This window comes from Podarcis liolepis (assembly GCF_965112155.1).
Source record: "Podarcis liolepis genome assembly, chromosome: 2".
NCBI classification, from domain to species: Eukaryota; Metazoa; Chordata; class Lepidosauria; order Squamata; family Lacertidae; genus Podarcis; species Podarcis liolepis.
In genome coordinates this window covers 73,225,292-73,240,220 of record NC_139555.1, presented here as the reverse complement: position 1 = coordinate 73,240,220, position 14,929 = coordinate 73,225,292, and the positions used below count along the sequence as shown (strand labels likewise).

Sequence of the window (14,929 nt, the reverse complement as noted above, 5' to 3'; positions counted from 1 at the left end):
AACAAAAACAGCATACAGTTTAAAAGACTATAAATTGTTAAATTATCCATCAATTTACGACATACATAGGTTTTTCCCCTGAAGAGTAGAAGGGGGACGTGATTGTTTTCATAAAAATAATATTGCACTTCTCATACTTTTAAAGTCTTTTGGAGTTGTCAATATCAGTATGCAAGTGATTTCCTCAATTTAATAGCATTCATCACAATCACTACAAATGGACTCTGTAACAGTTACCTTTGAACCTTATCCGATATGCTAAATTTAGTTAAAATCCCCTAACACCATGGATTTTCAGCTCAAAGGATTCTCATTCACTAATGCTACGTTAATCCTTCATACTTACTGCCCCCAAGCTACCTGTATGTCATGTCAAAGCAAATGAATAAATGTTCAGCAGCAACAAATACAGACTGCCATAAAGTCAACAGGACCTCCTTTCTTGGAGATTTTCAAGGAAAAGCAAGAGTAGCATCTGCAGAAGATGTCTTATAGCAGACTACTGAACTAGCTACCTTCTTTGACCCCATCTATATTTTCCTACTGGCTCACTTGGCATAGTCTTGAAGACAAAATTCTGTTACATAAAAATTTGATTATATTAATTTTATTTACTCAAGGACTAGTTGCTTAATATGTATGATGGCACTCCATATTCAAAATAAATGATTTTCTTCTCAATCCTTCCAACCAATCTAATTTAAAATCCTTCTGCAACTGTTTTCAGCTCTAATTTTACAGTAAAATCTTTTCTCCAGAGAGTTCCCTGCTGTATTTTCAGAAAATGTATACAAAAGTACTCTACATTCTACAGTACAAGGCCATTTTTTCCAGCTTAAAATATCCTACATTTAGAATACATTCTTACTGAACAAAACATTAAAAGCCACTATGCAAAGCAAGAGAGACAAACATGGGTTCACACTTTACTCTCTCCCCCCAGAAAGATTACTTAGCATTTTTTATTAAGGTATTTGTCACATTCAGTTACTTGACTAGCAATTATATCCATTCCAAAAGAAGCAAAGAATGTAACAAACAAGTGCAAGATTTAAAAAATAATCACTTCTTATGCACCAATTTTACAATTCAATTAGTGATGGGCAAGTGTATCTACTCTCAGCTCAGAAGTTGCTCTAAAGAAAAAAAAGTATTTCCCAAGAGTACAGGCAGCAACCATTTTGCATGGAAGTTCTGTTCCTGGCCCCCACACACGTTGGCAGAGTATGCATAAACCCGGCTCGCCCTGTCATACCCTGTTACACCCTCCTGCAGGTCCAAAAGGACCGATGTGCACCAGGAGTGATGCATTAATTGGACACACACAAAATGGTTGCCACCTGTACTCTACATGCCCAAAATGCTTGAACATGTGCACTGATTTCTGTTCAACACTTTGAAGATTGGCCTGTGGAGGGAATGGGAATCCTGTGGCCTTCCAGATGTTGTTGGGTTCAAACTATCAGCCTCAGTCAGTATAGCCAATGTTCAGGGGTGATGAGAGTTCTCATCCCATAACACCTGGAGGGACACAGGTTCCCCATTTCTGGCCTATGGTGTCCCATAGGCTTCCATCATGTCCCTCATGTTATCACCATCAGTAGAACCACGTATATGTCCTCTTCCTTATACCAGTTTCCAAAGGCTCTTCTCTTTTACCATTTGCCCTGCCAACCTATTTGTTTTAACTCTTGTTCCCCCCTAAATTTGTTCTCTGCCATTTTCCAATCTCTTTTTACTTTTTAGCTTGTGGTTTTATAGTAAACATTTCTTATTTTATTTGTTGTAAGCTGCCCGGAGATTTTAATGCAAAAAGCTGTGTTTAAAACAGTGTTTATGTTTTAAATAATCACTGAAACGCGTAATTAAATCAAATGCAACCAAGAAAAACTACTTCCACATAATGAGGATAATCTCAAAATCCCAATGAAATGCATAGGTTTGAAATCTTAGCTATATATAATTAAAATTCTTTAAATTTTGGTACATTTAAGCATGCTAAAGTTCTAGATTCCATTTATTTGCCCCAGTCCAGGCTTACATTTTTACACAAACACACAGAGAAGAAACTCTAACGCAAACAGCAGCAGTACATGGACTGTCACCTCCAATGGTTGTAGCTACACACACAGTTTCCCATCAGAGAATTGGTGATGTCAGCTTTGACAGGGCTGATCTATTGGGTCAGGGGGGAGACTGAATTTAGACCTCTCCCCTGCACACAGCTAATCACTGCTTAGTTATGCAATTTGCTACGGCACAGCATAATCTTTCTGGATTGTGGTCAAGTTGATTTGTTGTTCTTTTAATCAAAGTACCCACTTCTCTCAGTCATGCCTCCAAAGAGAGATGCTATAAATTATTCACCTAGGCCTGTTTTATAATATTTTTATAACAAACTCTAATGGCTCTGGCAGAAGACTGTTACAATAGTAGGAGTTTAGCTATGCTACAATGGAAAACAAAATCACTTGGTATAATTTTGTCAATTTATTTCTCAGAAGCCTTGTTCTTTTAGCTGAGGGGAAGACTACATCTAGACCAGCACCCTTGTCACATTTCATTTCATTTCAGTTTTGTGCCTTGCTGTCAGGGTTCTTCTTTTTGTATTCCCCCCCCTTCACTTTCTTATCCCAGAATATCAGAGTTTGGGTTTTAATAAACAAATAAGTAATAGTGAGTTGATGTACTTGTAGCCACACATACCCTCCAAAACAAAGTTAGGTGTTGTGAAGGAAGAACATGATGAGATAGGGGGCTTCAGAATCATAAAACAGCTAAGTTCACATTTTGCTTGAAAATAAATTAGCACAATAAATTAACAAAGTCCCTAGAGATAACGGCCATGTTAGCCCATATTACCAAACAGTTTAGTGCTTTGTGCAAGAACTGGAACAGGTCCAAGTTCTTCCCTCCTCCCCCACATGGCCAGGAGAAGCACTTTACCTGCATTACATATCTCTTTCCCTTGATCTCAACCTTCAAGTTGTCCATGTTTATAACAAACTATGGCTAGTTTAGTAAGGCACCTTCGTAACTCATGATCTGAATTTGGTTTGCTTTGAAACGGACGAGAGCAGGATAGTTCCACAACCAGGACATCAGACTGTGACTGTGGAAGTAATACTACCCTCCAAAGGGATGGTCTGAGGTCATCTTCCTCCCACTGGGAGAGTACTGAGGAGGTTTCAGCACAAAGGTTCCCAATACCCACTGAAAACATTCCTTGCTCCTGTCCTTCAAGCCCTAGTTGGCCTTGTTGAGCTCTAGTAAGAGGCAGGTAGCTGGATCCTCCATAAGTCTCTGCCTGCTATATGCTGCTGCAAGCTCTGTAATAAAGTTCCTAGTGGAAGAGTAAAGCCAGAATTTCTGAACAAGTCAGGCCCTGTGGACTAAGTGCATCAAACTTGCAGCGATAATGTTTAAACATTTCATGATATGGGTACATCCTCACTTCTACATACCATTGTCTTTAAATAATTGAGCTTTGATTTCTACACTGTTTGCCTATAAGTGAATATTGTCAGCATCAAAATAATGTTACCAGTGATTATGGTAAAGTCCCAACAGAATTTGATAACGAATATAAAATGAATATTCATAGAGGGGGGAAAGGGTTGTGTATGTCCACAATATAATATAAAACTATGTAACATCACTTCAAAATAAATGCATGTAAAATGTTTGGCTAGAAATTGTTTTTAAAAACTATGAACACAGTGTCAATAAAAATTGTTTTATAGTCATCACATCACATTCATAACGCAAAAATAAAATTTAAAATTTCTTGGTTATGGGTGCAAGTTGATACTGTTTTATTGGTCTTAAATATAATCATGGTTATGTACATACTTTATAGATCTGCTGGAAAACTGTGGCATGTGTTTACGCTGGAAAAGTTTGTGTCACTACTGTTATTTAAACAAATTATTACTAAAAGCAGTTCACTTCACAGTGGCAAGAAGCAAGGCAATTAAGGTTGGCCCTCTGCCCATGCATGCCTGTGTTTTGAGAACTAACTGTGTTGGTGAAATATTTTCCAATGATCATGACTTCTTTGCAAACAGATGCTGCTTTGCTTCATTGACTTTGCACTGTGGACTGTTTTTCTCATACAGAGGTACCACACACTTTCCCACTAGCATCATAGTAGTGTCAGGGATACACACTGAGGCTTTTGACACTGTCAGAAATGCACCTGACACATGTTCTATGTCCCCACCACACCTAATGAATGCATGAAACATAGTTAATGCATTTATTTTTCTTGGGTTCGAAGTGGTTGCAATTTCATGTGCTGCAATTTACCTGTGATGTTTGCCAACATCAAAGGATACTTGATGTCAAACTCTGGAATGTGCTGCAAGTTGGAACACAATAATGTCAACTACATGTTGTCCCGACCATGGTGTTTTGTTGCCTGCTATTTGCTACATCTGGTCAATACAACATCAAATATGTTGTCAGCTTCATCATGAGAGCATGGCTGGAATGACTTTTGTCCTGTCTGCCAGGGGAGAATAGTACTTAGATGCTAAAGGTGCTGTATACCTGTTTGCCTTCTTTTTTTAGCTGATGCAACATATTTCACCAGAAGATGGAATAGATCAGCTTTATTTTCATTGTTCCATTTTGTGGTGACCTCCTACCCTCTCGGGTTCATGGTGGGTGGGTAGAGAGTGTGTGTGGAGGGGGGAAATGATAGGTCTTAGCACATCTTGTGTTTTTCACACAAAAGAGAAAAAGTTTGCTCTGAGAAACAGTGGCAATACAGATAAGAGAAGAATGTGTGTATGGCCAAAGCAAGTTTTGGGATAATTCCCTTTATATCCAGTTTCTCTGTTTCTTGTGATCACCAACCATTACACAAAACTATTTTAAAATTTGGCAAGCATATTGTGCATGATAATTCGAAAACCCAGGAATTCAGTAGATTATTATTAATAACAAAAATAGTAATTTATATGCCACTTAATGACAACACAGTCTTCAAAGCTGTTTACAAAGTATTTTAAAAAAAGTTACACAAACCACTAGCATCAATAAGCACACTGCCCTTTGCTGAGTGTACAATATATAATTATTTGCAATGGAAACACCAAAAATGAAACAGACTTTACCTTCACGCATCAATTTACATGTTTAGGATGAGGATAATTTTTTTTTGAAATTTCACAATTCTTACTTGCATCATCTTTTCCTCCTTAAGGGGCATTAAAATCCGTATTTGGCTGCCAGCAAGTACATTCCAAGCATTTTAAAGTTTTGTTCCATAAGAACCCTAAATGCTTTAAAACAAAATAGTACTCATACTTACTCATTACCCCAGTCCAAGCGTACAGTGAGGTGTCTCTTGACTTCTCGTACTTGGTCCTGGGTCAAATGACCAGATAGTAGCTGTCTGCGAAGATCAATCAGTTCATTCATCACATGCCGCAGTTTGTAAAAGAGATCTATCTTATGTTTCTGTAAAGGTTTTATTTGGGAGAGGGAGTGGGGGGAGAAAGAAAGAAAAATAAACACTTTAGTTGGGTGATTTAAAACCATTATATATACAGTAAATGTAAAACTTTTGAATGCATATGTATTGCAGGAAAAACAATTAAGTCGAAAGGAGCAGATGTATTAGCCTGTCATTTTGTGGAACTATAAACACTAACAGATTTATTGCAACATAAGCTTTTGTGTATTAGTACACTTTTTCAAATGCATGAAGTGTTAACGTAAGTCGGCAGATACATAAGGAAAGAAACAATATTGCTATGTGAACCCCACTCTCTGAGTCATGGTATACTCCAGTAGTGCCAGTGCTTATCCAGAGTTTGGTTTCCTTTGAAGGAAGGTCAATGGAGACTGTGGCATCTTTAAAATATATGGTTCCATTTATAGATATATACAACTAGAGCATAGGATGCAGGGGTCACAGCATTAACACTCCAACATCTTGATTCCCCATTAGGTTTCCAGGGAAGCCCCAAGCTCACAGCTTTGGGTTCAGCACAGAGCATACATGTCGCTCTCTTTCCAGACTCCAGCATCAACCAATCTCCCTCTCTCTAAATTCTCTATGAATTCCCCTGGCCTATTGTTCTCCTTCCTAGGATGACACATCATCCATCCAGGTGAGAGGAGTGGGAAAATGCTTACCCCTATTCCAGGAGAGCACCATCACTTAGGTGTTGCTATGGCAACATAGCTCACTCTTTGAGAAGCTGATGAGAGCACTTGGCCAGTCAGCTAAGGCCATTAACTTACAAAGAGACTGACTGGTTCAGCAGCAGCTTCTACTAGACTTTAAACCTCACTGGATACAGAGAGAAATGCAAGCCTTGAACGGACTTACAAATGTCATTCACAGATTCCAGCTACACCCCCCCAAAAAAGCCCCCAACCCTCTAACAATATATATTGCGCATACACACAGAGAGACAGATCTAGCGATTATTGGGGGGGAGGGAGAGAGATGGGGTCAAATAGCAATGAAATGCAACAAGTACAACCTGTGACAATTCTATATAAACATAAGCAAAGTGAGTGATCATTCTCTACAGCTATAGTTGGTGATAAAACAATCATCCCAGCTTTGCTAAATAACACCTGTAGTAAGACAGGAAGCGGTTGTCTTTATTGGTGCCTAAACAGAATCAAACCTTGATTAAGTATAATTCTGGAATCCCCCTTTGCTGAAGAATGACAGGTCCGCAGTAAAGTGTCCTGGGGGATTTACGGTATATGTTCTCCCTTTGTTTTCTGAATGTTGCCATTTCTAACGTTAGATTGTTTATTATTTTGTGTAGCAACTGGCCTGCTTTTCCTATGTAGAACACAGAAGGGCATTTTGGCAGGTGACAGCATATATCATAATGGAAGATGAGCAAGCAAATGAGCTCCTGATGCAGTGGCTTGTGCCAAATGTTCTCGGAGCAGCCCTGCTTGTGTAGACATGGGGAAGGATTTGGCATCTGAGTTTACTGCAACCTCGGGTCCCTGCTATTGTGCTTTAGTAAAAGTGGTTATTCCAGGTTAGGGGTCTATCTGTAAGCAAAGGCAGATCTACTACACAAGATCAGGGACCAGGATGGGCTGTAGAGCACTGATGTTATGTAAGGAGTGGTTTTGTTTTTTTGCAGGACACTGTAGGTCAGGGGTAAACAGATTTAGGCATATTGGATCAACTTTGTTCTTTACTATAACATCAGGATCCACTACTGAGAGACATACAGTTAAAATTAAAACAGGGTGCATATTCTGGGTGTAGAATTTTTATTCAGCATCAGAAATGACCTGTGACTGCATTCCTTTCATACAAATTCTACTCCTTTGCTCATTTCACCTAATTTAGGTGAAAAAAGCAATTTTGTTGCTACTGTTGCTAAACAATTGGGAGTCAGTTTACTGCAGATCACTCAGAAAGATCTACCAGTAGATCCCTATCCACCCCTGCTAATTCTTGCTGTAGGTGACAAATACAAACCCAGAATATAAAGTGACTATTAATGACCTACAAGTCCCTGTAACAGCCAGTCTTTACAAAATAATGCACTGCATTTTTAATTTGTTCCTTGTTTTGTGGTTGCTATAAAAGGTAGATGAAACACTTTCCACAGTGTGAAAGAGAAGGAAAGTTAATGCTGCCATGCAAAATGTCACTCATCTGGTAGCAAGGGCCGTGTAACACTCACTTCTAGGCAAATAATAACAATAATAATAATAATTTATTATTTATACCCCGCCCATCTGGCTGGGGTATACAGATCCCTCATCCTTTATTAATTTCTACGTTGCCACAAGCAATGAGTTTTGACATCTTTTAATATCACTGCAGGGGCTGACCTCTGTAAAAGGAGTGTAACTGGTATATTTCAACAGAAATTTATTAAGCTCCTTAAACAATTTTATTTTGCCACATCAAATAAAAACAAAACCTATCAATGTGAGGGAACACTATGACAGTTGGTTTTTCCCATTTGTTGTGGAGGAAACAAATTATTCAGTCATTGCTTTAGAGGAAAACATGGAAATTGCCACAGGCTAAGTACATGATTTGTATGTGTGTGTGCGCTAAAGCCCTTCAACAGCTTTGGTGCAATTCAACATGGAACAGACATGTGACATAATCCTGCACCCTCTCCACTCCTTTACCTGGCTAATTATCTTTACAGTGATCTAAAAGCAGCAGGCCTCCTTGCTTCTTCCCAGGCCCAGAAGAGAGCACAAGAAGCCTGGAATTTCAGGAGAAAAGCTCTGTTTTGATAATCAGTAGTCATTTCTTCTAAGCTTCAGTATTACATTTGTTCTATGTGTGAGCCAGGGATAGTCCGTTATGGTGCCCTCTGTTATGTTGCTAGACTTCCATCATCTCTGCCCATTGGTCATGCTGGCTGAGAAAACAGCTTAAAGACTTGAACTGCAGAATTCACAAGCCATTTTCCTAATGTCAGTGTTATTTATACATAATGGTGAAACCCCATCTTTTTGAGGAATTTAAAACAACGTATATGTGACTCCTAGGATAATCTCATACCCAGTTACTGATGTGGCCTAGATCGACCTAGATTCAGAGATGGAGCTATTACAGGAACCTTCTGTGGTCCATGAAAATAGCCTTAAGGTGTATGATATAGATTACCCTCCCAAGCTTAAGGTGTATGATATAGATTCCCCTCCTTCTCTTCCTCCCTAATTTTAGCCAGTAAACAAGGAAGTAGGAATGCAGCAAAAAGCACTCATTTTTTCCCATTTTCTAAAAACAAGTAAACCAGTAATAAATGAAAGCAAAACACAGCAACAAAATGAAAAGTGTACTCCATCACACATGGTGTAAAATGTAACAATAAAAGGTTCAAAAAAGAAACATGACAAAATGTTTTAAAGAAGAAATATTTAAAGTAACATTCCAGCTACAAGGCTTTCCTACAGCTATGATGAAAAAATGAGCTAGTAGTTACACAAGCTTTTTCTATTTCTGGAAAATACTTCCTATTACTAACATTTATTTTATTTTGCATGTGTTTCATGAAATACGTAAAAAAAAAAACCCTAGTTAAATAGTTATAGGATAAAAGAACATAAGAACTGCAATCTTAAATGAGAAGTTTTTATCATTCAAATCTGGCTTCGTGCAAATCTGTAACTAAAAATATCATCAAATATTAAGGCATCAAATAATCAGCAAGCCAAGAAGAGTGGTTCACCGGTGGAGATATTCACTTTGCCAACCAGCCTACGAATACAGTCCAAGGCCTCAGCTCTTATTATTTATTAAATTTGTGTCCCTTCCTACACAAAACTCTCAAAGCAAATAATAGCAACAATGAACACAAAACAAATACAATAATACAAATAAATCAGTTACAGATAGGTAGCCGTGTTGGTCTGCCATAGTCAAAACAAAAAAATTCCTTCCAGTAGCACCTTAAAGACCAACTAAGTTAGTTCTTGGTATGAGCTTTCGTGTGCATGCACACTTCTTCAGATACACGGAAGAAGTGTGCTTGCACACGAAAGCTCATACCAAGAACTAACTTAGTTGGTCTTTAAGGTGCTACTAGAAGGAATTTTTTTGTTTTGACAAATAAATCAGTTAAAAAAACAATACACTAAAAGTTCACCCACACAAAATACTATCATAAGGCCCAGTGTGAAATGCATACAGCCCTTGACTCGGCAGCTGGTCAGTAAGTTTTATTTATACGTATTATTATACCTATTTCAATTCACTTACCACATATAACTGTTTCCAGAGGACAGCCCATTCCTGGAGTGTTGCTGTAACTTCAGTGATAACAGAATCTTCAAGTGGAACAACTGTTTCATACTGCCTGTAAATTTAACCAAAGCTCCCATGAAACTATTGTAAAGATTATAAGACATTTTGAAAAATTATTACTTCCACCTTCTCCTAGTTTCAAAGGAGTACTCACAGTTATTCATATTGCACTAAATTGGATCCAGACTAATAAATTAGTTGCATTCAGTTATTACTGAAATCAGTGGGACTTAGTTCATCATTAACTTGTCCCATGGATTTCAATGGATCCGATCCAATCAATGGTGCAATCCAAGTCTGCTTGGTACCAGCATCCCCGTGCCCAGCTGTGCTGGCCTCCGCTGGCCTCTCACTGCAAACTGATGCTGGTGTCACCTTGCCAGCACATATTTCAACATTCTGCCTGCTGAATGGGTGGGCAGAAATGCTGTCGGAGGGATTCCTGCTGGTGGCAGTCAGCAGGAAGACCTGAAATGGGGTATTCCGGAAGCAGGAAGGAGGTAAGCAGGTCCAGGAGCCATTGGACCCTGAGCCGGTCCCACTGCCATCATGCAATAGCATCAGGCCAGAGCTAGGCTTGATCAATTCACCTGCTGCCCGCCACCCACTCCACCTTCTGCCTCAGCCAGTGTTTTATTTTTATCTGCTGCTTAGTGGGTGGGAGTATCATATGGTTTATTGTTAGTGTGCTGGCAAAATTTCCTATCACTGTTTATGCAGGAACAGGTTTTTGTTTTGATTTTTAAATATATATTGTATGGTATGTTAATGTTTTATATGAATTTTTCTTCCTATTCTTTTTTATGGAATAATTTATTTATGTTTATGACTTTCAGTGTAAGTTACTTGAAGATCTTTTAAAGTGGCAATAATAATAATAATAATAATAATAATAATAATAATAATAATAATAATAATTTATTATGTGTACCCCACCCATCTGGCTGGGTTTCCCCAGACACTCTGTGCGGCTTCCACAGAGACCAAAAATACACTAAAATGTCACACATTAAACACTTCCCTGAACAAGTTTAATAATAAGCAAATAAATTTAATTAATTTTAACTGCAGAGCATATTTAATAATTGCAGTGAAACCTGCTCATTTATCAGGATTGTATCTAATTGTGGGTTGTTGGTTTTTTTAACCATAAAGGTCTCACCATTTATTGATAATCAGGAAGCATACTCACCCTCTGTTGCTGACAACTGCTTTTTTCAAGTGAATATAATTTATAGGAAAGATCCCCTACAAGAGAAAAAAAAATCTACTTAACTGAAAAAGTTAAGGAAGTGCAATTCAACAGAACCTACTCAAGTAACAATTTGCTACAGAAAATATGGAATCATTAACAACTTTCAAAAATAATATTGCTTTTGAATCAAACATGAAACTTATAATAATTCCTGGAAAGTTGCAAAACACAATTGCACATGTTTACTCTGCCAAAAATGGTCATGTTCAGTACACAGACCTCTTTAATAGTGTGCTGGGGGAAGTACAAGCCTTTGTTATTAACAAATATATACTGTAAACATAAATGTCCTGTCCAGCAAAGGGGTCATTCCGTATCAAGTGATCCAATTTGTAATGATCTTTTTACCTCATGTTGTCCAATTTTCTTAAAATTTTGTATGCTTGTTGAACGACCAAAACTAAGTTAAAATCTAAAAATTACTTTGAAATTTCAAAAAGTTGACAATTTTGGCCTTGCCGGACTACACAAAAATAGTAAAAGTTCAGTCCAGAATTGAGATATTTCAAGTCTAAAATTACCAATCTCTTCAGAACTTCATGGGCTTTAATATGAGAAGGCACAAGATGGACTTACTTTAAATTATAAAGTTATAAAATTTAAAATTTCCAAAAGTGATTTTTAAAATATGATAAAAATTTGCCAAAAAAGTATTATTTCATATTTTTAAGAGTTTCCTGAAAAATTTCATCTTGGGATCTCAATAAGATCACATTTAAAAAACATATTTTGTACATACATGTCTGCCTTATTGGATTCTATTTAGGATAAACGGGTCTTCTAGGAATAAAATATAACAGATTGAAGGTAAAGGTAAAAAGTAAAGGACCCCTGCACAGTTAGGTCCAGTCGAACTCGACTATGGGGTACAGCGCCCATCTCCGCTTTCAGGCCGAGGGAGCCGGCATTTGTCTACGGACAGCTGTTCCAGATCATGAGGCCAGCATGACTAAACTGCTTCTGGCGCATGGAACACCATGATGAGTGTCAGAGAGCATGGAAACGCCACAGTGGTACCTATTTATCTACTCGTGCTGGTATGCTTTCAAACTGTTAAGTTGGCAGGAGCTGGGACAAAGCAAAGGGAGCTCACCCCATCACTCAGATTTTAATTGCCGACCTTACAATCGGCAAGCCCAAGACGCTCAGTGATTTAGACCACAGCACCACCCAAGGCTTCAAACCATAATAACAATTACTTCAGGCATTTCTTTAAAAAGTTATTCAATTAAAAAGTATATGCAAAGCTGCAATACTTATCTGGCCAAGTAGCTGCCCTACATATTTCCGCAAGGACAGTTCTTTTTCAGAAAGCTGAGCCATGATTCTCCCTGGAATACCCCGACTTGAACACGGCTTTGTACGCTTCACTAATGCACTCCTACAACTATCTAGCTATGGATGAGTTAGAGGCCTTTGACTCTAAAGAAATGCATAATGCTTTGGACTTCCTAGTGGCTACTGTTTTATCCATGTAAAAATGAAACCCCCTTCAGAGATTTACTTCATGCCATGCTTTCTCCTAAGTAGGTACTGAGGTGGAGCAAACTAGAGTATGACTTCCTAAGATTGAAATATTCTGGCATGAAAAATGTAGCATCACCTTATCTTTTTTTAAAAAAAAAAACCCCCACAGAGGTCAGGAAGTGACCCCAACTCGGACACCCTCCTGCCAGACCACAAAGAAAATAGTCTTTGGTGTAAGTTCTGATGGGGAGACTGTAGCCATGGGTTCAATGGGAGGCCCCAGTGGGGCACTTATGACCCAGTTCCATTTCCAGTTGGGGTAAAGTGGGCTGGTGGATAAAGCAGTGCAACTCCTTTAAAAAACCTATATATGTGAAGGTGGTAAAAAACAGAATCATCCTTACTGGAGCCCAAAACAGGGTGTGCAGTAGCTGTCTGCCTCTTCAAGGCACTTGTACTGAAGTCCTCATTAACACAGTCCTGTAAAAACTCTAAGAAAAAATGTCCTCTAGCTTCATAATCCACCTCTATCATTGCTATCCATGTGCCTCCACAGACTTGGTTCATCAACTTCCTTTATGAAGCAAGCAATATTTCCAACATCCTCTTGAGATATCTGCACTGCCTTAGCTACAGCCTCTCAACCTCCAGCTAACTAGATGTTCTGCAGATCTAGATGTAAGACTTGGATACTGGGCTAGCAGATCCTTACTGGCTGTAACCTCCAATGCTTTTTTCACAGGCATCTCCAGCAGCTCTGGGAACCACATCCTCCTTTGACACTGCTATCAGGATGGTGTCTGTTCCTTGATGCTTGATCTATTTGAGCACATCTACAATAGCTTGTTGAATAGCTTTTTAAAAAGACATAATATATATATATTAAGCATTTTGCCTCCAGTGCATTTTTGTCTTTGGAAACACTGGATTCTTGACATGAACCTCTGGACCCACTTGCCTGAATGGCTCACAAATAGATCTGTCATTGGTTTCTTGAAATGTTTGTCTTAAAAGGTCAGTGGGTACAGAGTCTGCTCAAAGTCCCAAATGGTCAAGCATCTCAGCTCTTCTTCTTCACCTCAAATCCATGACATAAGCAGGAAAACATGGTCTGAATGTCATTTAGACTTTGGCTCCTGGACCTGGAATGCATCTGGATGTTGTCCTTTCATCTTCAAAATGAACCGTCTTGCTGACCAGCACTTTGGTGAAAATCCTGGCAACTGCACTTAAGGACTTATGAAAGGACTCCAGAAAAAGAACAACAAAGGTTTGCCTAGTCCCTGAGGAAAACTACATTGACAGTATCAGGCTTCCCCTCCTTGGTATCAGTCTGTGGTTAGCTGTAAGGTCTTGACTTTCTTGCAGATAAGTCTGGTGAAAAAAGTTCTTTCTTTTGTTTAGTTTGTTCTCCTTTCTCTTCTGAGAGATCTCCCTTCTCCATGTGGAAAGTCTCACAGGTGATGGACCTAACCAAGGAGGCAGGCTAGGGAGGAACCAAGACCCCTAGAATGCCCCACTCCCAAACCAGAGGAAGGAGGAATAACCTGAATACAGTTTCCCATTTTAGCCAACTCATCAGAAATCCTAGGAAGCAGTTCCTTAGGAGACTGCCAAGTGTTCTTGTGTCTGCAACAGCTGGAACTGGAATAAGAGCTATCTACATTATCTGAGGCCAAAGCTGAGCTAAGGAACCTGTACTTCCTCTGAAGACCAGCCCTGGAGCGGTTGAGTGCCTTTCCTCCCATTTATTACTTCCTGCAGGGGCAGATTTGGATAATCTTTGGTAATATGATGCCCTGAGTGAGGACAAAATTTGGTGCCCCCAAATGGATCTTCTCAATTATGGATCTTCTCAGTTTTGCATTCCTTGGCCACCCACAATGCCCTAAATCTGACGTTGCTTCCTGCAGGGAGAAATTGAAGCTCTACTGAAACATGATGCCCAATACTCTCCTGGTGTCTCCTGCCCTGATGGGTGTGGAATCTTCCTTTTGACAACTAGCTTGAGGGTACCCATGTGAAACCTCTTCCTCCAATATTCTCTCCTCCCTCAACATCCTACCTGGATTTTGACTGCCCTGACCACCTGCTCAGAACAAAGAATAAAGCAAAGGACAGCTAAAGCACCCTTCCGCTATTTGCCTGGACAGAAGGAAAAAGCAAATGGCACCAAGAAAACCTTGGGTATTGGTATGATGCAGTATCTGCTCCACATGGCCTGCAGGTGCACATTCTACCTTACTCCTCTTAGCCCAGCTAAGAGAAGGTAGGAAGAGCTGGACTGGTGCAGGAAAGATGAACACTGTAGTGCACACAAAGATCAAAGGCCCTCTAAGGCCTTACAATTCCTCAGCGGGGGCAAGGTCTTAAGGAGAAGGCCAGCAAAGGAAAGGATGGAGCAGTAAACTGCTTGCTTGTGTGAAAATAGGGGCCAC

The 14,929-nt window shown here is 39.1% G+C and overlaps 1 protein-coding gene across 1 annotated transcript in view; it reads right to left on the bottom strand.

Annotated features, from left to right (window-relative positions):
• DOCK3 (dedicator of cytokinesis 3) overlaps positions 1-14,929 on the bottom strand; it is a 145,013-nt gene that overhangs the window by 106,612 nt on the left and 23,472 nt on the right. The window contains exons 3-6 of the mRNA XM_083486869.1: positions 14,444-14,580; positions 10,962-11,017; positions 9,725-9,821; positions 5,318-5,466 (exon numbers count right to left, since the gene is read on the bottom strand). Of these exons, the coding sequence (XP_083342995.1) occupies positions 5,318-5,466; positions 9,725-9,821; positions 10,962-11,017; positions 14,444-14,580 (439 nt within the window). The remainder of the gene's footprint in view (positions 1-5,317; positions 5,467-9,724; positions 9,822-10,961; positions 11,018-14,443; positions 14,581-14,929) is intronic.